Source organism: Furipterus horrens, unplaced genomic scaffold (genome assembly GCF_987537825.1).
Source record: "Furipterus horrens unplaced genomic scaffold, mFurHor1.1.pri manual_scaffold_7, whole genome shotgun sequence".
NCBI lineage: Eukaryota > Metazoa > Chordata > Mammalia > Chiroptera > Furipteridae > Furipterus > Furipterus horrens.
Genome location: NW_028327177.1, coordinates 49,655,896 through 49,681,947, shown reverse-complemented (window position 1 = coordinate 49,681,947; position 26,052 = coordinate 49,655,896). Strand labels below are relative to the sequence as shown.

The 26,052-nt window shown below is 39.3% G+C and overlaps 1 protein-coding gene across 8 annotated transcripts in view; it reads left to right on the top strand.

The window, feature by feature from the left end:
• The first annotated feature begins 877 nt into the window (after positions 1–877).
• The window catches only part of LOC150004424 (uncharacterized), a 99,191-nt gene continuing 74,016 nt past the window's right edge, over positions 878–26,052 (top strand). For 7 of the 8 annotated variants that reach the window (XR_016512385.1, XR_016512387.1, XM_090283693.1 and 4 more), the window contains exons 1-2: positions 878–1,120; positions 1,869–2,173. Coding sequence is in view for 5 of the 8 variants with exons in the window: in XM_090283693.1 (XP_090139819.1) it covers positions 1,957–2,173 (217 nt within the window). In the remaining 3 variants the exon portion in view is untranslated. The remainder of the gene's footprint in view (positions 1,121–1,868; positions 2,174–26,052) is intronic. The other variant, XR_016512386.1, reaches the window with a different exon arrangement.

Sequence of the window (26,052 nt, the reverse complement as noted above, 5' to 3'; positions counted from 1 at the left end):
GGTTTACTTAGGGACCAAAGGAAGGAGGAAGGGGGGTAAGGGGAAAGGCAATTCCCAGACTGACTCAACGCCCACAGGAGCAACGGAAACAGCGGCGGAGGAGGTCGGGTATCTCCCGGACCTCTTTGTGGGCCCGTAGGAGCAAGGGAATAGGGGAGGGATGATTCCCAGTCCTCCTCTTGGGCCCATAGGAATTGCCACCCGCACTCCTGCAGGTACCTTTTTTTATACACCTTTAGGTAAGGGGGAGTTTGCTTATTGACATATTCAGTAGGTCATTTACATCTCATTGCTTTCTGCCTCCTACACCAGCTTAGTTAACATACTGGGCTAGGTCTATTACCATTTCCTCTGGAAACTGGTTCAGTCCATCAACATATCCTTTGGGAACTGCTAAATCCAGAGCCAGGTTGATTTGCATATACCAAAGTCCAGGTGTACATTCTAGCTGCCCCCATGATCTGACAGCTTCTGCCAGCAGTCCCGGCCCAGGTATAAGAGTTAAACCCAGTGTCCCAACCCTCACCGGCTCTAGCTGCACACCCAGCCCTTCTCAGGTACTTGCAGGAGAAAATCGAATACAAAGTGTCCTTAGCATTCCTAGCCCACGCCGCTGCCACACCTGCCAGTGCCCACTCTTCTTCGACCTTTGTGAGGGCTGGACACCGGGACTCTTCCTCTCCGTGCCCTCCCGCCCCTCCTCACATGGGCAGTCAAATACCCAGTGTTCTCCGAAATCCCGCGAACTGGTGCGCTCGACCATCTGTCTCCCCTGAAATCCCTCGGCCGCACCTCACGGTCCCCCAGACCTCGAAACACCCCACCCTAACCCAGCCACGCATTTCGGTCCCAGCCTCTCCTCCGGAGCCCTCCTCTTCCCTCACCCCTCCCCAGCAGGGGTGGGAGCGGCGGCAGCTGGAAGAGAAGGGATGAGGTCATCCTCTCCCTTGGAGTTAGCTGGTGGCGGACAGGAAGCGTGAGGGGGGAGCGAGCACAAGGGGAGGAGATGAATATGCAGGTTGGAGGAGCGCCCGGGCAGCCAGGGCTGCTCCTGCTGATGGCGGGACTGCGACTCTAGCGGCAGCCGCGGGACTGGAACCGCTAGGAGCGCGGGCGGCGGGTAAGTAGAGGCGCGCGCCGGGCACCACGAGAAGCTTGGCTCTGCGCAGGCAGCCAGGCGGCGCTCCTGCCGGCCCCAGGCGCGCTGCTAGCCCGGCCCAGCGCTCAGCCCAGTGCCCAGCCTGGCGGGCGGCAGCAGGGGCGGGCGAGCTGGCGCAGGAGCAGGATGTGTGGGAGCCATGCAGACAGGGAGGGAAGCCGAGGCTAATTGAGGGGTGGCGGGAGGAGACAGAGGAAAGGTGTCAGATAAAGGAGGGCTCTCCTATGGTTTGGAGGCATTATGGCCGCTAAGTCAGAAAGGACACTGAAAATAAAGAACAGTGATATGGCGATCACCCCTGCTGCAGAACTCGGACCACTCGGTGTCAGTGCAGAGGCTGGCTCCCGGCTTGCCGTCGGGGTCAGGTGCCGAGGACGAGGAGGTGGCTGGGGGTGGCTGCTGCCCGAAAGGCAGCGGTTGTTCGAGCTGCTGCTGCGCAGGAAGCAGTGGCTCGGGCGGCAGCTCGGGGGTCTCCGGCGGGCCGGGAGGCGGCAGCGGGGCGGGCTCGGCAGCGCTGTGCTTGCGCCTGGGCAGGGAGCAACGGCGCTACTCGCTGTGGGACTGCCTCTGGATCCTGGCCGCCGTAGCCGTGTACTTCGCAGACGTGGGCACGGACATCTGGCTCGCCGTGGACTACTACTTGCGCGGCCAAGGCTGGTGGTTCGGACTCACGCTCTTCTTCGTGGTGCTTGGCTCGCTCTCTGTTCAGGTGTTCAGCTTCCGCTGGTTTGTGCACGATTTCAGCGACAGCCGCCTCTGCCTCCAGCTGCCAGCAGCCGGGAGCGGATTCCAAGACCATGATTATTAGTAGTGGGTCTGCAGCTGCAGAAGGCGAGGTTCGTCCTTCCACTCAGCAAAGTCAAGCATCCAACGCCAACAAGAGGAACCTCACCGCTCCGAACAGTGGCAGCAACAGCAGCGGGGCCAACAGCAAACAGGTCTGCCTCCTGCTCCTTCTGCATCTGGCTCCTGCAGTCACTCATCCAACATCTTGCAGCTCGGATAAACATGAAGGTATCTTATCAAGGGTGGAGGAAGAGGGAGATTTGCTGCAGCTACTACATCCCCACTGCTTGCTTTTGCACGAAAGTCGTTTAGGGTTTCTGTGGTAGTAACCCTAGTCACACTCTTTTAGTTTAGTTTTGATTTTTTAACTGGGTTTTGCATTTGGATAATTTGTTATCACAACCTAGGATGTGAGGGAGGTGAGAAACAAGGGAAAGGCATCAAAGGGATTATGATCATCTCATCCCTCTGTCTTTCCACTCTGCTTTATTAGCATCTCTTTATGCTGTAAAGCTCCCCCCTCCCATTTTTAGTGATATTGTTTCAGTGAGTAGGAGAGGATTCCTGTCACATCTAAAAATCCTGTGTTGTTGTTATGTTAAATTTGAAGAGTGTATTGCAATGTGGGTGGCTTCTTTTGTTCCCTAAGAAAAATAGCTAATACTAGTTAGGTATGCATTGTTGCTGCTGAAAAGTACCCATATTTTAATATCACTCACTGCTGGAGAACTATTGTGCTCCAAGAGCTTAGTAGGGCCATGGCTTGTCTTTTTTGGAGAACATCCATATCTCTATCTCAAAAAATGAGTAAGTACATTTTATGAGACCCAGACATATTTTTCTGATGAGTTTTCTGATTATCTTGGAATATCCCCCATATGTAATTGCTAATATAACTAAGAGCCCTTGGAAAGGGGGTGGTGCATCTTATAAACTTGAATTATACTTGGCATCTTTATTAACTGCTTTGCTATTTGTCATCTCTAACAAGTCTCTACACAGATATTACTTTCACTTTCAAACTGGAATACAAAGATAAACTTCTTGGGCGGCGGGAACCATCGTTTGGGAATATAATGGAACAGTATGCTCAGAAATGAGTTCCTAAAACCTATGTGTTTTTAAAAGCTGTTAAAGTAGTATTTTACATCTATAAAAATTATCTGTATCACGTAAAGGATTTAAATGCTACTGTCCCAGAGCTATTTGGTTTAAAATGACTTAGGTATGCAGTATAAGTGAAATGCAGAAACTTCCTAGCAAGTACACTATTGCCAGTGTCCTTTTCAATTTCATTTGTAGTTATTTTGTGATAAGTGATAACTTTGTGATAAGTTAATAGTTATTAACTATGCTGAGGTAGAAACAATTCAGAATTTGTAGAACAGAACTAAAACCTTCTTTTTGTTTGTGGAAAGCAATAGTGTTTTCATTGAAAAGAGAAAGTTCAGTGATTATTTTGCAACCTTTCCTGGGATCATTGCTTTGTAAGTGGGGTAAGCATTGTCGTAGACAGTGATATTTCAGATTGTGAAACTTTCATTTCTAAGCAGATACTTTCTGGAAAAGTGGTATATAATATGCAATTAGACACATTGGTGTTGGAAACTTCCATATCTTGGACTCAAAGGACTTTAATAAAATGTCAGTTAAATGTGATAACTGTATTTCCCATGGTTGACTATTGCGAATACTTAAAGCCTAATGCTGTTCAAATTTGATGAAAAAGGAAAACACTTGATTTAATTACTAAAATTGTTTAGTGGCTAGGATGCATATGATTAGCCGTTTTAACCTGAAAATGTAAATGAACATTAACATTGCATTTGGTAACTTGCAAACTATGAGGTTTTGAAAATCACTTTCAACCACTTCTAAAATTCTAGATTTATGTATATAATGCAAACTGTTCACAGTTCTATTAATTGAAGAACTATCCGTGTTTCCTATAGATTGATAGTTTTTAAGAAATCTGCTGTCAAATTCCGTGAACTGAGGAAGTGGTTTTAATTATGGTTATATTTACCAGGCCTTCTAAATCAAACATTTTTCCAATTAAAAATGATGTTTATTATCTCAAGACGTAAAATGCAGAAAGTGGAACATAAGTAAAGAAAGGGCCTAAATACATCTCAGTGAGACCACAGACACTGGGTCAACTAGCCATAGGGAAAAGCTATCAAGGGAGAGAAGGAATGGAAGACTTAAGGTTGAAAGCAGAAGGAAACGCACAGGTGGTCAAGATCAGGCAAATACATGAAATGACCCAGCCCTTACAGAAACATGGTCACACATGACTCCTTTCGGTTAAGCATTTCTGCAATGTTTTCCTTAGAGGCTTTAATGTTCATTCTGATAATGCACCTGGGGGGGAGTATTGTTGGAAATATTTGTAGATATTTCTCTGCATTTCAGGACAATGGATTTAATATGTAAACTTGAATTATCTAATCTAACTGTTCTTGAATTCTGGTTGAGGTATTTGGGAGATGGTGGGGTAACTTGGTGGAAGCAGGATCTGAGACTCTGCCTCATTGTCTTGAAAAAACAACAAAACTTTAGCCTCATGTAGGAAACTGAAATGGGATCAGAAAGTTCATGGAATTTAACACTTAGATACATCCTAAATTGTTTCACCTTCTCTTAAGTGTAGAATATTTGAATGGGAACTTGGGGAGTAGAAGCATGTTTGATAGTAAACTGGTAAAATGCAATTAATTTCAGATTATTGTAGTAGATTACTATGATTTCTTAAATTAGGGGCATCTCTCTCCTCTTCTAACTTTTCAATGAATTATACACACATGTTGCAGAAATACAAGGGTAGTAAATGGTTCAAGCTCCGAGGTCATTATTCAAGTTTTAACATGCTACTTTCTAAGATCAATAGAATAGATTTTAGTCAAATTGGAAACTGTTCATTGTATATCCATGAAATTTTAGGTATTTTAGGTAAGGGCCAGATTCTAAAAGCTTTCTGTAGATAAAATCCTTTGAAATAACATCAAAGTGTTTGATGTTCAGAAATATGTATTTAAAACATTTTGGACAGATTTGCATATATTTATATATTTATTACAAATGCAATGACTGAAAGCAATGATAAATATCATTTTAATTAAAATCCACTGATGGGTAATTAATGACAGCTTTTAAAGTCACAGGAGTTAGTGCTAGGAGAGCCATTTGAAATAGTGAAGTGAACTTTTGCTTCCATATGAAAAGAGCAATTATGCTTTTAAAGGAACTGTGCCAATGAATGAAAGAGAAAGTATTTTTCTTTTTGTTTGTTTCACATGATTTCAGAAGTTACTAAGAGTGTAGTTCAGCCTGTGGGAATCACAAATGCTCAATCAGAACAGTCTTTAGTTTTCATACCCATAATCAGTTATATCTAGATGTCTTCTTCCTTCAGATTTTATGACTTACTCTTAAAATTCTATCTGAATTTCTTCCGTGTGTATGTACATAATTAGTTGCTTTTTTTAAAAAATGCAAATAGCACCTCAAATAATGAATTGATGAATGGTAAAATGAGTGAATATTTACTATTTTTGCTAGTTTTGGTTTTTGTTTTTGAATATCTCATGAGAGCCATAGGGGTGAAAAAACAGCTTTCTCTGATCTTCTCATGCTTGATATTTCACAAAGTATTAGCATGTGTTCCATGTTCAAATATATTTGGAAATAGGTTAAACTGAGTTAAACAGACCTCTCTACAGCAGGACTTCTCAGAGCCTTTGATAAGCTAATGTGCAGTTGTCAATAACTTGTATTTGTTGTGGCATACAAAGCACTTTGAGAAACATTGCTCTAAGCCATTCTTAAACCTGGCCAAAAAGAATTATAATATAAATATTATATGGCACTCAAAAATCTACAAATGCTTTTATATTTTGTACCTTATCTAAGTTTTACAATAACTTGAAATCATTAGTATCTCTATATGAGAAACTTGTTTAGAGAGATTAAGCAACTGGCACAAGATCACTCAACTAGTATGCGATGTAGCTAGTCTGTCTTATCTTAAAGTGTATATTCTCTGGCTCAGTTAGCTACCTCCAAATGCCAACTTGGATAATAAGGACAATAATGTATAAAAATGACAATTTACATTTACTAAGGATGGCAAAGTGGGAAAGGGAGCTGCAGTCTAGACAAGTTAGAAGATCTTTCTAATAACACACCAGTAGTTGAATGGCAGAACAGGGACCTGAGTTCAGGTTGCCCAACTCTAAATCCAGTGCTCTTACTATGCCATTTGGACATACTGAAGTTGTTATATTAAATCCCAGCTGAGTAACATGATATTGTAGAGACATTAGTGATTAAATGGTATGATGCATGTGAAGAATTGGAAAGTGCTTTGCAAATGATGAAGAGGTTCTAGAGAAAAGGAATGGGTAGGAAAATAGAGAACATGTAGATTACCTCTTTGACTATTGAAAATGGGCTTTATTGATTCTGAATTCAGATTTAGGTCAGGGAATATTGGTGCCTTTTTCTGAGTTTATTGAATGGCAATTTTCTGTATGTTTTTGTTCCCTCTACTGCATGGTAATTAATGCATTCAATCACCATATATTGAACACCAAGTCTATGCAAGATGCTGTGCTAGTTACTACTTATCCTAAGATGAATAAATACACATCTTCTTTCAAGGAATCTACTGTTTGATGAGTAAAACAAAGTAAGCAAACAATTTCAATACAAAGAAATAAGCACTACAACAGACAGGAAACTCAAACCACCTGAGCGGTTCAGGTGAGACTCCAGAGCAGCAGATGTTTGAGCAAAGGTTTGAATGGTGAGGATATCTGCTATCTGAATGAAGATGGGCACTGGCTATAAAGGCTTGGACGTAACTATTGTAAAGGTGGAGGGGCAAAAAAGAACAAGGCAGGTTAAGTGTGTGTTTTGAATAGAGAGTGAATGAGAGATAAGAGCTAGAGATTCGTTGGATAATCATTTGAGCTGGACAATGAAAGGCTTTTAGATTTTATTCTGAAGGCATTGAAAAACCATTCAATTGAAGGATTTTAAGGGGAAGGATTGTTATAAAGTGTTAAGACGTTTTACTCAAAGGAGTGGCAAGAAGTTGAAAATTTCAGAGGATATGTCATGAGGTCCTCTAACTTAGTCATATCTCTTTAATTCATGAAAAGTTATTGATTTAAAGGGATTGAGTTTAGAAATATTTGGGGTATATAATAGGTCCAACACGGTGGAAAAGTCCCCCCACCCCCAAGAAAAATTGATTGGTTGAATTTTTAAAATTGTATTTATACTAAGGTAAATTCTTGGCAAATGTTTACTTTATGCTACATTTTTAAAGATTTATTACGGATACTATTGTCTTTACCTTATTGAAATTTAGGTTTCCTGGTCTTTGGAAATTTATTCCTTATATTTTTGTACCACTTTTCAATTTTAAGTGGACTTCCATGTCTTTTTTCTTACTTGTTCCTCAAAATAATCTTCGAGTAGTACTTTTATTTTGCATATGTGAAAAATGAGACAGAAGTTTAAATATTTTCCTTTTTATGCCACACAGTTCTGCTCAGATTCTAAGCTAGAATTCAATATTGTGGTGGGAGGGAAAAAAGCAAAATGAAATGTGGTTGATGAGACTGAAGATGATTAGGTAAAAGAGGAGCCTAAAAACTAGGGAGCTCTCTAGAAAGTAGAGAAAGATTGTAGTGTGGGAAAGACAATGGGCTTTTATGGAGGCTCTGGGACATAATGGATAGGACCTATGGGAAGATTTTTGAATTAATGTAAGGATACATTTTTTAAGTGGTCAAAGGGAACTCAAGGTCAATTAAGATTCCCTAGAGGCAGTAAGTTCCCTATCACTGAAGTGTCTAAGTATTGTTTGGAGAATCGTAGACAGAGTTGCAGGAGAAGAAACCTTAATATCATATAGAGGGTTGAACAAGATCATCTTCCAGCCCTAAGATTTTGATAGGTCCCATAATTACATGCTGCTACAAACATAGTTGACTCATCTTTGCTTTTTCAGGGATGAAGAAGTAACAGTTTGCTCGAAATACTGGAGTTGTGTCATTTTGAATTCTGTTCATTGGTTTGTGAACTCAGTATCTTCAGTGGAGTATCCAAAATCTGTGCAATATCCTTGAGTGCTGGGCTTGGTATTTAAGTCTCTGACTTAGCTAAGGTATAAATCCACATGCAGTCAGACAGTCCTCTGAAAACTAACCTGGATTTCTGTATGAGCTAGAATATATGTATAAATCTATGTAATGTATTTTGAGTATCTTTGCAATAATAAGTACAAAGGTTATAATTTTTTTCATTCACTTGAACAATACACTTTGCTTCACAACAGATTGCAGACTACCTCCACAGAGCAGCTGAAAGTAGTCTTTATACTACTTTCATTTTTGATACTAGTATCATTTGTGAACAGTGTTCACCAATCCTTGGGTCAATAGTTTTGAAGGTATTTGCTCAGTCACTTATGGAAAATTCCTTAATGTTTGAATACCCAAGTATACAACTTGCTACTGGAAGGGTTTCATATTTTACAGTTTGAATGAACAGTATATCTGTGAATTTAAATTGCACCAGTCACTGAGTAGCAAATAAATAGAATGAATCCCTTTATATGGATTTGCTAGCTAATCAGACTAGCACATTTCTCTGACTTGCTTTAGAATTTGTCTTGCACACTAACTAGGTCCATGGAACCAAAACAAGGAATTATCAAATATAATGTTCAGTGTGGTGCTAGTCATGAGAAATTTCTTACCAGGTGTTATCTCATAAAATAGTTGTAGCATGTAGATGGATTTCAGGGAGAAACGCATCCAGTAATTCACAGGGAATATTCTTTTGAATGGCATTGCATCATTCTGACGACCATGCTAAGTGACTTCTTTCCAGCTGAATAACTGTGTCTTGGTAACTGTTGGCAAGGCTGGCCATAAAGGAGGACCATGGCAAGACCTCAACACATTATTCTTGTGGATGGGGAACATACATGTGTAGGGATGCATGCCTAATGAATATTTGCTGATCTGTAAATGAAGCCCACATATTATTCATTTTTTGTCATGAGAGTGTAACTGAACTTGGTGCTCAGTTGCTTCTTGAGTTTCTAATGGTACAGTGAATTAGAAAATATGCAATGTTATCTAGAAAGGATACAATAAATCACACAGCTCTTTTTTAGATGGCTAGCATTAGGGAAGTGGGACCAAATTTTACAAAGTACCAGTTATTCTCTGAGAGAGATGTATTTAAAAGCCCAATTTGACATTCCTGATCTTGCTGATAGAAATGCCAGATTGGGAAAGCTTTGGGATAGATACTTTTTCCTTAATTCAAACCTACTGTTGATTGCCTGAGAATATACTTAATGTACAGAGTAACTTTTGGTATTTTGGGTACTTGTGTTTGTCTACTCAAAGAAAGTTTGTATTGTAGCTCCCACTATAACCATCACCATAAAACATTAATTCCATGTCTAGTATATGAATAGAACTGGTACAGATTACTGATAGCAAAGGAGGTTAACGAAGGGTTAAAATGGAGACAAATCAGTCCAGATATTCCCTAGAGGCAAGAGGTGGTCTTTCCTAACCCTAAGATGAAGGGAAAGTATCATAGTTAGAATATCAACAATGGATCTTATTTAAAGAGGCAGCTGTCCTATGGGGAACTAGGTAATTGAGGAGTCAGGAGAGATCAATTAGCAGCTCTGTAATTTAGACCCCAGATAGGTCACTTTACTGCTCTGACTTAATATGTAACAACATGGTAGATGAAGTAACGCAGCTTTTAGGCTCCCATGCCGTTTAGGTCTTCTTTTGGTTTCCTTCTTTAGGTTCTTCTTTTTTTTTTTCTTCTTAATCTGTGTGATATGATTGGTCAAAAAAATAATATCCAGAGGATTTTGTAGGTCTAAAATTCTGATCCTGACCTTGTTATAAATTATTTTGTCCAGTCCCCAGAGTATAAGAACAAGAAAGTCTGTATTTTTCTAAGGCCACTGTTACAGCATTCCTCATTCTATGTAAGTCAAAGGGAAATTTGCAAAGGGTTTTTCAGGTTTGTTAATGTTAGGATCTAATCCCCAGGAACTGGTATTATTTATAAGTGAAGACAGAATTTTAAGCTTATTTGTATAATGCAACTTGTGTCATTTTTGAATTTTAGTTATAATCCAATGAAATCATTTGACAAACACATATCTTAAGTATTTAAAGCTGATGGTAAAAATGTTAACATATCACAAATTCTAAGGCATATACCATATAGATTGAGAAGTCAAAATTGCTATCTATAGTTTATGTAGTAAGATATGCACAGCTGGAGTGCTATGATTAGCAACTGGAAACAATGCTTCACGGGCTTAAAAAGAACTATGGGTGGGTTCAAGATGGCAGAGGAGTAAGTGGAAGCTACACTAACCTCCTCCCAAGACCAATATGGACTTAAAACTTAATTGTGGAGAAATCATCTGGAATAACCAATTGAACACTAGCTGGAGAGAAGTCTTATAACCACGAAGAGACAAAAAAGGCTGCTTCATCACAATGTGACTGGTAGGAAGTGCAGAGATGTGAAAAGGCTAGCTGGGCTCCCATGGTGGCAGCCGAAGGGACTGAGAAACAGCTCAGCAGCTGGGGGTTTCCCCCAAGAACAACAGAGTCTAAACCCCCAGCTGGGCTACCCAGCCTACAGCAACAGAGCGAAAAGTAAAATATGACCCAGCTGTGAAAAGTGAAAAGCCACAGGGCTTTTTGCTGACCTGAAAGAAACAGCTGGAGACAAAGAGCTCTTAAGCAGATCATGTGTGAAAATATTTTGGCACCCACTTAACCTGGGCTCAACCAGAGGGAGGGCAGAGAGGACTAGAGACACCTGGAGAGCATTTGGGGCAGTGGCTTTGAGGAGAGATCTAAGGGAGCAGCTGACCGGGTCCCAGTGCCAACTCATTCCCCATACTGCAGGCAGACCATTCCCCTTCAAGTGGCATCAGCCTGAGGGGAAGCAAAAGTCCCACCTGCAGGAATTAATCTGCCCTACCCTCAGTGCTTAAAATGATGGCTGATCACAGATTGAGTAGATCAATAACTAAAGGAGACAAACAAAGGCAGTAGGCCTCTGGTAGTCTCCAACAGGCTGCCTAGGCCCAGACTGGTGCACGATCTGATGTCACCAGGGGCAAATCCAGGAATTGCAGATCAATCTAAGAAGCAGCAAGAAACAAGGAGAGTCACAAAAATGAGGAGACAGAGAAACAGCCCCCCATCGAAAGGAAAGGAGGAATACCGAGAAAGAGTGCTAAATGAAATAGAGAAAAGCAAACTATCAGATATGGAATTAAAAACATGGATTATAGGGAAGCTTAATGAGCTCAGCGAGCTCAAAGAAAACTACAAAGAAATCCATAGAAACTACAAGGAACTTACTGAGAATTACACCAGCATGAAAAATGACATAGAAGCTATCAATAAGAGACAGGAGGAAATGAAGAATACAATTTCTGAATTGAAGAACACAGAAGGAATTCAAAGCAGGCTAGAGGTAGCAGAAGATCGGATCAGCGAGTTGGAGGAAAACGTAGAAAAAAGTTTAAACAGAGCAACAAAAGAAAAAAGACTGAGAAAGAATGAAGAAGTTTTGGGAGAGCTGCAGGCCAAAATGAAACGTACTAATATCCATATCATAGGTATACCAGAAAGAGAAGAAAAGGAACAAGGGATAGAAAACCTGATTGAAAAACTAATGACAGGAACCTTCCCTAACTTGATAAGAAAAATACTATGCAAGTCCAGGAAGCACAGAGGGTCCCAATGAAGGTGAACCCAAGTAGGCCACTTCAAGACACCTCAAAATTAAAATGGCAACGTTGAAAGACAGAGAGAATCTAAAAAGGAACAAGAGAGAAACAGCTAATAACATACAAGGGCGTTCCAATAAGTCTATGATCAGACTTCTCAACAGAAACACTACAAGCCAGAAGGAAATGGCAAAAAATATTCCAAGCAATGTAAAACAAAGACCTACAACCAAGAATACTCTATTCAACAAGATTCTCATTCAAAATGGAAGGTGATATAAGGAGTTTCCCAGACAAAAGGAGGCTAAAAGAACACATCTCCATTGAACCAGCACTGCAAGAGATGCTAAAGGGTCTGATTTAAGAAGATGAAGAAACAGAGAGAGACAAAAAGGAACACAAGTACAAACGGGGAAAACGACAATGAATAAGTACCTATCGATATTAACCTTAAATCTAAATGGATTAAATGCAACAATCAAATGACATAGGGTGGCTGAATGGATTAGAAAGAATAACCCATATATATGCTGTCTACAAGAGACCCACCTTAGAACAAATATCTACACAGACTGAAAGTGAAGGGATGGAAAAAAATATTTCAAGCAAATGGACATGAAAAAAGCTGGGGTGCAATACTTATATCAGACAAAACAGATTTTACAGCAAAGACCATAAAAAGAGACAAAGAAAGACATTTCATAATATTGAAGGGAAAAATTCATCAAGAAGATATAACCCTTGTAAACATATATACACCCAACATAGAAGTATCCAAATATGTAAGGAAAATTTTGAAAGATTTCAGGAAGGATATAGACACCAATGCACTCATAGTAGGGGAATTTAATACCCCATTGTCAACAATAGACAGGTCCTTGAAGCAAAGAAACACCAAGATACTGAGGCATTGAACAACACTCTAGATCAAATGGACTTAGTTGATATCTATAGAACTTTTAACCCCAAAGGAGAAAATATACATTATTTTCAACTGCACATGGAACATTTTCAAAGATAGGCCACATGGTAGGACACAAAACAAGCCTCAACAAATTCAAGAAAATTGAAATTATATCAAGCATCTTCTCAGATCATAATGTTCTGAAACTGGAAATCAACATAAAGGAAAAAACAAAAAATATTGAAACTCATGGAGAATGAATAACATGCTCTTAAATAATGAAGGAGTTAATAATGACATCAAGGAAGAAAATGAAAATTTTTTGGAAACAAATGATAATGAACACACAATAGCCCAAAGCCTATGGGATACAGCAAAAGCAGTACTGAGTGAAAAGTTCATAGCAATACAGGACTACCTCAAAGGGATAGAAGAATCTCAAATAAAGTCTAACCCTTCAGCTACAAGAAATAGAGGGACAACAACAAACAAAGTCCAGAGCGAGTAGCAGGAAGGAAATCATCAAGATCAGAGCAGAATTAAATGACATAGAGACTAAACAAACGATTCAAGGGATCAATAAAACCAGGAGCTGGTTCACTGAAAAGATAAGCAAACTTGAAAACCCTCTAACCAGGTTCATCAAGAAAAAAAGAGAGGTGAAATAAATAAAATAAGAAATGAAAGAGGAGAAATCACAATTGATACAACAGAAATACAAAGGATTGTGAGAAATTACTATGAACAACCATATCACAAGACATTTTACAACCTAGATGAAATAGACAAATTTATAAAAACATATGACGTTCCAAAACTGAATAAAAATAAGCAGGAAGCCTGAAGAGACCAATAACAATTAATGAAATTGAAAGAGTAATTAAAAAACTCCTGGCACACAAAAGCCCTGGACCAGATGGCTTCACAGACAAATTTTACAAAAAAAGGAAAGAACTAATGCCTACCCTTCTCAAACTACTCCAAAATATCCAAGAGGGAAGACTCCAAATACTTTTTATGAAGCCTTTATTACCCTATTTCTAAAAAGAGGTCAAGACACAACAAAGAAAGAAAACTAGAAACCAATATCACTGGTGATCATAGATGCTAAAATCTTCAAAAAAATGTTGGCAAACCGAATCCAGCAACACATTAGAAAGATCATACACCACGATCAAGTAGGATTTATCCCAAGGATGCAAGGATAGTTTAATAATCGCAAATCAATAAATACAATACATAACATAAACAATGAAACACAAAAAAGGCATGATCATATCCATAGATGCTGAAAGAGCATTTGATAAAGTACAACATCCATTTATCATAAAAACACTCAGAAAAATGGGAATAGAGGAAGCATACCTCAACATAATAAAGGCAGTATATGAGAAACCTGAAGCCAATATCACACTCAATGGGTAAAAACTGAAAACATTCCTCCTGAGGTCAGGAACAAGGCAAGGATGTCCACTCTTCCCACTCATATTGAACATAGTGCTGGAAGTTCTAGCCACAGCAAGCAGATAAGAAAGAGAAATAAAAGGCATCCAAATTGGAAAAGAGGAAGTAAAACTGTCATTATTTGCAGATGACATGATAGTGTACATAGAAAACCCTATAGGCCCTGTGAAAAAACTATTTGACCTAATAAGCGAATTTGGCAAAACAGCAGGGTACAAAATCAATATTCAGGAATTGGAGGCATTTCTGTACACCAACAATAAAATATCAGAGATAGAAACTAGAAAAAAATCCCATTTACTATAGGAATAAGTAAAATAAAGTACCTAGGAATAAACGTTACCAAAAGGGTAAAAGCAATGGACTCAGAAAACTACATAACACTGAAGAAAGGAATTAAGGAAGATACAAATAAATGGAAGCATATACCATGTTCATGGATGGGAAGAATCCACATCATTAAAATGTCTATACTACCCAAAGAAATTTAGATTCAATGCAATCCCTATTAAAATACCAACGGCATATTTCACAGACCTAGAACAAATACTTCAAAAATTTATGTAGAACCAAAAAAAAAAGAAAACTTTGAATAGCTACAGCAATCTTGGGGAAGAAGAACACAGTAGGAGGAATCACCATACCTGATACCAAACTATACTACAATGCCACGGTAATCAAAACAATCTGATACAGGCATAAGATTAGACATATGTATCAATGGAACAGAATAGAGAGCCCAGAAATAAACCCAGGTCTTTATGGTAAACTAATATTTTACAAAAGGGGGAATGAACATAAAATGGACTGAGAAGAGCTTCTTCAACAAATGGTGCTGGCAGAACTCGATAGGGACATGCAAAAAAATGAAATGAGACCACCAACTTACATCATACACCAGAATAAACTCAAGATTGATCAAAGACTTGAATGTAAGCCGTGGCACTATAAAAGTCCTAGAGGAAAACATAGGCAGGAAAATTTCAGATATCCCAAGTAGCAACATTTTCACTGATATATCTTCTTAGGTAAGGGAAATAAAGGAAAGAATAAAAAACTGGAACTACATCAAACTAAAGAGTTTCTGCTCAACAGAAGAAAACATCAGCAAGATGAACAGGGAACAAACCATATGGGAATATATATTTGCCAATGATATTTCAGACAAGGGATTGATCTCCAAAATATATAAAGAAGTTTTATGACAACACGAAGAAGACAGACAAGTCAATTAAAAAATGGGCAAAGGACATGAACAAACACTTCTCCTAAGAGGACATACAGAGAGTCCATAGACATATGAAAGAATGCTCAACATCAGTAGCCATAAGAGAGATACAAATAACCACGATGAGATACCACCTCACACCAGTCAGAATTGCCATCATCAACAAATCAACAAACAACTTGTGCTGGTGAGGATATGGAGTAAAGGGATCCCTGGTGCACTTCTGGTGGGAATGCAGACTGGTGCAGCCACTATGGAAAACAGTGTGGAATTTCCTCAAAAAACTAAAAATGGAACTGCCTTTTGAACCAGCAATTCCATTGCTAGGATTATATCTGAAGAATCTTGAAACACCAGTTCAAAAGAACCTATGCACCCCTATGTTCATAGCAGCACTATTTATAATAGCCAAGTGCTGGAACCAGCCCAAGTGCCCATCTGTAGTAGAGTGGATAAAAAAATTGTGGTACATTTGCACAATTGAGTACTATGTAGCAGAAATTAAGAAGGAGCTTTTACTGTTTGCAACAACATGGATGGAACTAGAGAGAATTGTGCTTAGTGAAATAAAACAGGTAATGAAAGAAAAATAACTTATGATATCACCTAATACAGTAGACTAATGAACAACACAAACAAACGAGCAAAATTGAACAACAGGTATGTAAAGAAAAAGTCGACCAACAGTGACAAGAGGGGAGGAGGAGGGAGAGAAGGAGGTTAGAAGGGGAAGGATTTAGTCAAAGTGTATAAATGACTGATGGACATGGACAACTGTGTGGGAACTTACTGTGGCAGAAGGTGTGGGCAGGATATGGGGAAGCAATAGGTGAAAAAGTAGGACACATGTAATAGAAAAACAAAAATTTTTAGTGAGGGAAGAAAAAATGAAAGCAAAATAAGTTTTAAAATGAGTTAGCAAACCCCCCTCCCCCCCAAAAATAACCTCACATGTAAGAAAGTGAACAAAAGAAAATGTAAAGTATGGAAATTCAATTTTAGTGAATATTAGAAGGACAAGGGTTTTACTTCACACTGTATATATTTTTTCTACCTGGATCCCTCCAGAATTTGGCATTCTGAAGAGGTAAGTAATAACATAAGGTTCTTTGCATAAAACTAATAAGACCAATTGTTAATAGAGGTTTTGTTGACCATGACTTTGACTGGAATGTCATGCCTAAAGGAGACATATCTGGGCTCTGGTGTTTACCAAAATGCCTTGAGGAACTGGGATTGACTTTTGAAGGTAATAAAAGTCCAAGAGAAAAAAGGCCTGGTACTCTGGTTTGTTGTGCAGTCCATAGCAATCTTTCCAGAGGAGGAACGAAGGGTGCTTTCCTGAGAGATGGCTAGAAGGGTCCTTAAGGCACAATGGAAAACCCAAAGGACTTGGAAAAGACAGCTGTTTACAGGCAAGGCTAAATAGCAGGTATGTGGCTCAGCTCATATGCCCGGAAGGGCAGACAGAAAGTCACCCTAAAGGTTCCTTGTGTAAGTTCCAGCAAAGCAGACGTAAAGATCATGTGTGATCATTTGCTTCTCTTGTGTTTATGCAAACAAACAGGATAAATAAAAACGGGACTTAATGTGGTCCTTTTAATGACAAAGAGGGTAATCTTAAGGGAGAAATACGATTTAAGGAAAATCACAATGCTCAGTGGTAGACTATAAAGTAGTGCAGCTAACTGTCCTTAAAATTTATTTTCATTGAAAGTTTGTTTTCATTTGAAAGTTTAACTAGGTCTGTGACATCATCAAAGATGCTTAATTTACAGGCAAGAAGCGTGTCAAATGCCTTGCAACTAAATGTAATTCCAATAAGATAGACTTGCAGATTTAGAGACTGGTTATGTTGCATAAATTAATGTGTGTTCTGTTTTCATAGGGCATAAGTCTATGATCTCATATCTAAGTGATTGTATGTATAGGCCTCATTAATCCTCTCTTCATCGCTGAGAATCAACAGTTTGGCTGAATTAAGTGGCTGGGTTGGTGAAGCATGTGGTGGTGTGTGGCCTTCACTTTAAAACTGGTTTCTCTTTTCTATCCTAATGGCTTGGACAGAAAGAGCCCAGAGGTCTTAGAGGGAGGGAACCTAAAATATTCCCCTCAGCCCAAACTAAGTATAGTGGGCAAAAGGGTTTTGGACAGGTGAGATGGGCCTGTGACAGCTTCCTCCAAAGAAGCCCTTTTTTTTCCCCTAATGTGGGACATTGAAAAATTAATCCCTGCCTTTTGTCATCTAGTAGTTATGGAATGAATGATGTCTTTTAACCCCTTTGCCAAATCTGTTGCTCTCAGAATACAAGGATGCCAGCCTGTTAAACCAAGCACGCTGTTGTCCGGGGACAGCCAACTGACCTGGAGTCTGCACGATCCTTCCCCATATGGGAATGCCACCCTCCTCTCCACACTTCCACTCTTATTAGGGATTTCTGGACCCAAGGGTAGGTAGGATGACGACCATGTCCAGCTTGAAGCAGCTAGAGGAGCTTGAGACCTTCACCAATTGTCCTTTATAAGATTATAAAGAGTCTTAAGTCTGTGAGGTGGGAATTGTTATTTTTATCGTTATAAAAAATAATTAATTTAAAAAAAGAATAAAATATGAAAGGGTGAAGCCAAGGGACTTATATGCACGACCCATGGAAATGAACTAAGGGGGGTGGGGTTGGTGGGAGAAGGAGGGTACTGGGTGGAGGGAAGCAAAGGAGGTAAAATTGGAACTATTTTAACAACATAATCAATAAAGTATACTTAAAAAAACTATGCATTATATCAATTAAAAGGCCGTTGTCAAAGCCAGATTTGCTTTCAAATTAAAAGCTCGTTCTAGGGTACACTGTCACTGATCTAGTATGCTAGAAATGGAATTTAAACTCCTTACACAGACACTGTATCCGGGGCTATACTTGTTTAAAGAGTTGGAATATGTTACACTCAGCTTGAAGAAGACAATGAAGCATTAACCTTTCCTGGTAAGAACTGCCTGGATCTCTAGGATATTAGAGACCTCTTCCAAAACTGAACAATTTTCAACCCATGACAAGATTTTAGATTTTTTAATTAAAAAAATGTATTTGTTTTAAAGTAATCTGAAGTATATCAACTATTTCCTTATCTTCATGATTCATAAGTAGACTGTTTGAATCAGTTCTACATTTTTAAGTATATTTTATAGATTATATTCTTACAATAGTTCCAATTTTTCCCCTTTGCTACCCTCCACCCAGCACCCCCCCTCCTTCAGCAATCACCCCCCCCCCCAAAATCCATGCCCATGGATTGTACATACAAGCTCTCCCGCTTCACCCTTTCATATATTCTTCTTTTTTTAATAAATAAATGACTAATTATTTTAACAATAAAAAATAACAATCCCTCCCTCAGATATTAAGACTCTTTATAATCTTATAAAGGACAATGGGCGAAGGTCTCAAGCTCCTCTAGCTGCTTCAAGCTGGACATGGTCGTCGTCCTACATACCCTTGGGTCCAGAAATCCCTAATAAGAGGGGGGGTGGTGTGGAGGGGAGGGGGGCCTTCCCACATGGGGAAGGATAGTGCAGACTCCAGGTCAGTTGGCTGTCCCCGGAAAACAACGTGCTTGGTTTAACAGGCTGGCATCCTTGTTCTATTCTGAGGGCAACAGATTTGGCAAAAGGGTTAAAAGACATCATTCACTCCATAACTACTAGATGACAAAAGGCAGGGATTAATTTTTCAATGTCCCACATTAGGGGAAAAAAAAGGGCTTCTTTGGAGGAAGCTGTCACAGGCCCATCTCACCTGTCCAAAACCCTTTTACCCATTATACTTAGTTTGGGCTGAGGAAAATATTTTAGGTTTCCTCTCCCTCAGACCTCTGGGCTCTTTCTGTCCAAGTCATTAGGATATAAAAGAGAAACCAATTTTAAAGTAAATCCCACAGACCACTCAATGCTTCACCAACCCAGTCACTTAGTTCAGCCAAACCATTGAGTCTCAGGAGGCAGCGCTGCAGACAGGATTAAGTGAGGCTTATAGGTACAGACAATCACTCAGGTAATGAGATCATAGGCTTATGCCCTTTGAAAACAAAATACACATGTTAATTTCTGTAACATAACCCACAAACAAGTCTCTAAACCTGAAAGACTGTCTTATTGGAAAGACATCAAGTTGCAAGGCATTTGACATTCTTCTTGCCTGTAAATTAAATATCTTTGATGATACCACATAGTTTAACTTTCAAGTGAAAACGTATTTTAAATGAAAAGAATCTTTAAAGACAATTAGCTGCACTACTTTATAGTCTGCCACTGATCATTGTGATTTTCCTTGAATAATGATTTTTCTCCCTAAGATTACCCTCCTTGTCATTAAAGGGACTGCATTAAGTCCATTTTTAATTTATCCTGTTCATTTGCATAAACACAACAGGAGCAGCAAATGGTCACTTATGATCTTTAGTTCTTCTTTGTTGGAACTTATGCAAGGAATATTTAGGGTGACCTTCAGTCTGCCCTTGAGGGCACAGAGGCTGAGCCACATACCTGGCATTCAGCCTTGCCTGTATACGGCTGTCTTTTCCAAGTCCTTATGGTTTTCCGTTGTGCCTTATGGTCCCTTCTAGCCATTTTTCAGGAAAACAACCTTCATTCCTTCCATGGAAAGATTGCTGTGGACCGCACAACCAACCATGGTACCAGGTCTTTTATCTCGTGGGCTTTTATTACCTTCGAAAGTCACTCCCAGTTCCTCAGGGCTTTTTGGTAACAACCAGAGCCCAAGCATGTCTCCTTTAGGCATGACATTCCAGTCAAAGACTTGGTCAAAAAAAACCTCTATTAACAACTGGTCTTATTAGTTTTATGCAAGAAACTTATGTCATTACTTACTTCCTAAGAATGCCAAACTCTGGAGGGGTCAGATAGGGAGAAAAATATACAGTGTGAAGGAAAATCCTTGTCCTTCTAATATTCACTGACCTGGCATTTCCATTCTTCATATTTTCATTTTTCCCCCACTAAAATTTTTTTTCTTTTTCCATTACACTTGTCCCACTTTTTTCCCCCTCTGGCTTCCCTGTACCCTGTCTCTCCCTTCCCCCACATTCAGTCCCCACTCAGTTGCCCATGTCCGTGGGTCATTTATACATGTTTTTTGACTAGACCTTTCCCCTTCTTACCCCCTTCTCTCCCTCCCGCCTCCCCCCTTCTTACTGTTAGTCTACTTCTTGTTTACATAGCTCTGGTTCAATTTTGCTCATTTGTTTGTGTTGTTCATTAGTTTCCTGTAATAGGTGACAGCACAAGGTATTTTTCTTCCGATGACTGACTTATTTCATTAACATAATTCTCTCTAGTTCCATTTATGTTGTTGCAAATGGCAGGAGTTCCTTCTCTTTTAGCTACATAGTACTCCATTGTGTAAATGTACCACAGTTTTTTGATCCACTCATCTACAGATGGGCACTTAGGCTGTTTCCAGCACTTGGCTATTATAAATAGTGCTGCTATGAACATAGGGGTGCATAGGTTCTTTTGAATTTGTGTTTCAGGATTTTTTGGATATAATCCTACCAATGGAATTGTTGGTTCAAAAGGCAGTTCCATTTTTAGTTTTTTGAGGAAATTCCACACTGTTTTCCATAGTAGCTGCATGAGTCTGCATTCCCACCAGCAATGCATCAGGGTTCCCATTTCTCCGCATCCTCTCCAGCACAAGTTGTTTGTTGATTTGTTGATGATGGCCGTTTTGACTGCTGTGAGGTGGTATCTCATCGTGGTTTTTATTTACATCTCTCTGATGGCTAGTGATGTTGAGCATTCTTTCATATGTCTATGGATCCTCTGTATGTCCTCTTTGGAGAAGTGTTTGTTCAGATCCTTTGACCATTTTCTAATTGGGTTGTCTGTCTTCTTGGTGTTGATTCATATGAGTTCTTTATATATTTGTAGATCAATCCCATGTCTGAGATATAATTGACAAATATATTTTCCCATATGGTTGGTTTCCTTTTCATCTTGCTGATGTTTTCTTTACGCAGAAACCTTTTAGTTTGATGTAGTTCCATTTGTTTATTCTTTCCTTTATTTCCCTTGCCTTAGGAGATATATCAGTGAAAATGTTGCTACGTGGGATATCTGAAATTTTCCTGCCTATGTTTTCCTCTAGGACTTTTATGGTGTCGCGGCTTACATTTAAGTCTTTGATCCATTTTGAGTTTATTCTAGTGTATGGTGTAATTGGTGGTCTAGTTTCATTTTTTTGCATGTCCCTGTCCAGTTTTCCCAACACCATTTGTTGAAGAGGCTCTTTTCACTCCATTTGATGTTCCCTCCCTCTTGTAATATTAGTTGACCATATAGACCTGGGTTTATTTCTGGGCTCTCTATTTTGTTCCATTGATCTATATGTCTGTTCTTATGCCAGTACCAGGCTGTTTTGATTACCGTGGCCTTGTAGTATAGTTTGATATCAGGTATTGTAATTCCCCCTACTGTGTTCTTCTTCCTCAAAATTGCTGTTGCTATTCGGGCCGTTTTTTGGTTCCATATAAATTTTTGAAGTATTTGTTCTAGGTCTGTGAAAAATATCATTGGTATTTTAATAGGGAGTGCAGTGAATCTATAAATTGCTTTGGGTAATATGGACATTTTAATGATGTTGATTCTTCCCATCCATGAGCATGGTGTATGCTTCCATTTATTTGTATCTTCCTTAATTTCTTTCTTCAGTGCTATGTAGTTTTCTGAGTATAGGTCTTTTAACTCCTTGGTTAAGTTTATTTCTAGGTACTTTATTTTTCTTGTTGCTATGGTAAATGGGATTTTTCTTTCAGTTTCTGTGTCTGATATTTTATTGTTGGTGTACAGAAATGCCTTTGGTTTCTGAATATTGACTTTGTACCATGCTATTTTGCCAAATTCACTTACTAGTTCGAGTAGATTTTTGTGGACTCTAGGGTTTTCTATGTACACTATCATGTCATCTGCAAATAATGACAGTTTTACTTCCTCTTTTCCAATTTGGATGCCTTTTATTTCTCTTTCTTGTCTGCTTGCTGTGGCTTTAACTTTCAAGACTATGTTGAATAAGAGTGGAGAGAGTAGAAATCCTTGTCTTGTTCCTGACCTCAGAGGGAATGCTGTCAGTTTTTGCCCATTGAGTGCGATGTTGGCTTCCGCTTTCTCGTACATGGCCTTTATTATGTTGAGGTATGCTTCCTCTATTTCCATTTTGCTGAGAGCTTTCATCACAAGGGGATGTTGTACTTTATCAAATGCTTTTTTGCATCTATTGATATGATCATTTGGTTTTTGTCTTTCATTTTGTTTATGTGGTGTATTACATTTATTGATTTGCGAATATTAAACCATCCTTGCATCCCTGGGATGAATGCCACTTGATCATGGTGTATGATCTTTCTAATGTGTTGCTGGATCCGGTTTGCCAATATTTTGTTGAGGATTTTAGCATCTATGTTCATCAGCGATATTGGCCTGTAGTTTTCTTTCTTTATTGTGTCTTGACCTGGTTTTGGAATTAGGGTAATACTAGCTTCATAGAACGAGATTGGGAGTCTTCCCTCTTCTTGGATCTTTTGGAATAGTCTGAAGAGGATAGGAGTTAGTATTTTCCTAAATGGTTTGTAGAATTCAGCTGTGAAGCCATCTGGTCCAGGATTTTTGTGTGCCGGGAGTTTTTTGATTACTGCTTCAATTTCACTAGTTGTTATTGGTGTATTCAGGCTTTCTTCTTTTTCTAGATTCAGTTTTGGAGGACTATATGTTTCCAGGAATTTGTCCATTTCCTCTAGGTTGTCAAATTTCTTGCCATACAGTTGTTCTTAATAATTTCTTACAATTCTTTGTATTTCTGTGGTATCGGTTGTGATTTATCCTCTTTCATTTCTGATTTTGTTTATTTGGGTCCTCTCTCTTTTTTTCTTGACGAGTCTGGTTAAAGGCTTGTCAACTTTGTTTATCTTTTCAAAGAACCAGCTCCTACTTATGTTGATCTTTTGAATTGTTAGTTTAGTCTCTATGTCATTTAATTCTGCTCTGAACTTTATGATTTTTTTTTCTTCTGCTTGATCTGGGCTTTGCTTGTTGTTCTTTCTATAGTTCTTGTACCTGTAGGGTTAAAGTTTTTATTAGAGATTTTTCTCGCTTTTTAGGTAGACCTGTATTACTATGAACTTTCATCTCAGGACTGCTTTCGCTGTATCCCATAGGTTTTGGGTTGCTGTGTGTTCATTATCATTAGTTTCCAGAAACTTTTTGATTTCTTTTTTGATGTTATTGTTAACCCATTCATTATTTAATAACATGGTATTCATTCTCCATGAGTTTAAATGTTTTTGAGTTTTGTTCTTGAGGTTGATTTCCAATTTTAAGCTATTGTGATCTGAGAAGATGCTTGATATAATTTCAATATTCTTGAATTTATTGAGGCTTGTTTTGTGTCCTACCATGTGGTCTATCTTTGAAAATGTTCCATGTGCACTTAAGAAGAATGTATATTTGCTTCTTTGGGGTGAAAATTTCTATATATATCGACTAAGTCCATTTGATCTAAAGTGTTGTTCAGTTCCTCAATATCTTTGGTGTTTCTTTGCTTCGAAGATCTGTCCATTGTTGACAATGGGGTGTTATGAAATGTCCTTCTTTATATCTTTTTATGACCTCTGTTGTCAAATCTGTTTTGTCTGATGTAAGTATTGCTACCCCAGCTTTTTTTTCATGTCCATTTGCTTGAAATATTTTTTTCCATCCCTTCACTTTCAGTCTGTGTAGATATTTGTTCTAAGGTGGGTCTCTTGTAGACAGCGTATATGTGAGTCATTCTTCCTAATCCATTCAGCTACCCTGTGTCTTTTGATTGGAGAATTTAATCCATTTACATTTAAGGTTATTACTGATAAGTACTTATTAATTGTCATTTTACCACTTTGTACTCGTGTTCCTCTCTGTCTCTGTTTCTTCATCTTCTTAAAGCAGGCCCTTTAGCATGTCTGCAATGCTGGTGTGGTGCAGATATATTCTTTTAGCCTTCTTTTGTCTTGGAAACTCATTATTTCACCTTCCATTTTGAATGAGAGCCTTGCTCGGTAGAGTGTTCTTGGTTGTAGGTCTTTGTTTTTCATTGCTTGGAATATTTTTTGCCATTCCCTTCTGGCTTGTAGTGTTTCTGCTGAGAAATCTGATGATAGACTTATTGGAGCTCCCTTGTATGTTATTAGTTGTTTCTCTCTTGCTGCTTTTAGGATTCTCTCTTTGTCTTTCAATGTTGCCATTTTAATTATGATGTGTCTTGAAGTGGGTTTGTTGGGGTTTATCTTCATTGGGACCCTCTGTGCTTCCTGGACTTGCATGACTCTTTCTCTCCTCACATTAGGGAAGTTTTCTGTCATTAGTTTTTCAAAGAGGTTTTCTATTCCTTGCTCTTCTTCTTCTACTTCTGGAATTTCTATGATACGGATATTATTACGTTTCATGTTGTCCTGCAGCTGTCTTAGAACATTTGAAATCTAGTTCAGTCTTTTTTCATTTTGTTGAACTGTCTGGGAGTTTTTGTCTACATTGTCCTCCAGCTCGCTGATCAGATCTTCTGCTTCCTCTAACCTGATTTTAATTCCTTCTATTTTGTTCTTCAATTCAGAGATTATATTCTTCATTTCCTCCTGGCTCTTATTGATAGCTTATATGTCTTTTTCCATGCTGGTGTAATTCTCAGTAAGTTCCTTGTAGTTTTTCTGGAGTTCTTTGTAGTTTCCGCTGAGCTTCTCCATAATCCATGGTTTGAATTCCATATCTGATAATTTGCTCCCCTCTATTTCATTTAGCACTCTTTCTGGGGATTCTACCTTTCCTTTTGATGGGGGTTTGTTTCTTTGTCTTCCCATTTTTGTGACTCCTATTGTTTGTTGGTGCTTCTTAGAATGATCTGCACTTCCTGGATCTGCCCCTGGTGGCGTCAGATCACCTACCAGTCTGGCCTGAGGCAGGCTGTTGGAGACTTCCAGGGATCTACTGCCTTTGTCTGTTTTCTTTAGTTGTTAATCTGTTCAATCTGTGATTAGTCGTCAGGCTTAAGGACCGTGGGTGTGATAGCTTAAGTCCTGTAGGCAGGGCTTTTGCTTCCCCTCAGGCTGACGCCACTTGGAGGGGAATGGTCTGCCTGCAGCACTGGGGATGAGTCAGCACTGGGACCCAGTCGGCTGCTCCCCTAGTTCTCCCCTCAAAGCCACCCCACCAAACTCTTCCCAAGTGTCTCCAGTCCTCTCTGCCTTCCCTCTACTTGAGCCCAGGGTAAGTGGGGGCCAAAAGATTTTCATATGTGATCCACTTAAGAGCTCTTTTTCTCCTGCTGTTTCTCTCCGGCGAGCAAGAAACCCTGTGGCTTTTCGCTTTTCCCAGCAGGATACTATTTTACTTTGCACTCTGTTGCTGTAGGCTGGGAAGCCCAGCTGGGGGTTTAGACCCTGCCCGTCTCAGGGGGAACCCCCGGCTGCTGAGCTGTTTCTCAGTCCGTTTAGCTGCCACCCTTCGGAGCCCAGCCAGCCCTTCCGCGTCTCCGCACTCCCTACCGGTCACGTTGTGATGTAGTGGCCTTTTCTGTCTCTCCGTTGTTATAAGACTTCTCTCCAGCTAGTGTTCGGGTGGTTGTTCAAGATGATTTCTCCAAAATTAAGTTTTAAACCCAGACTGG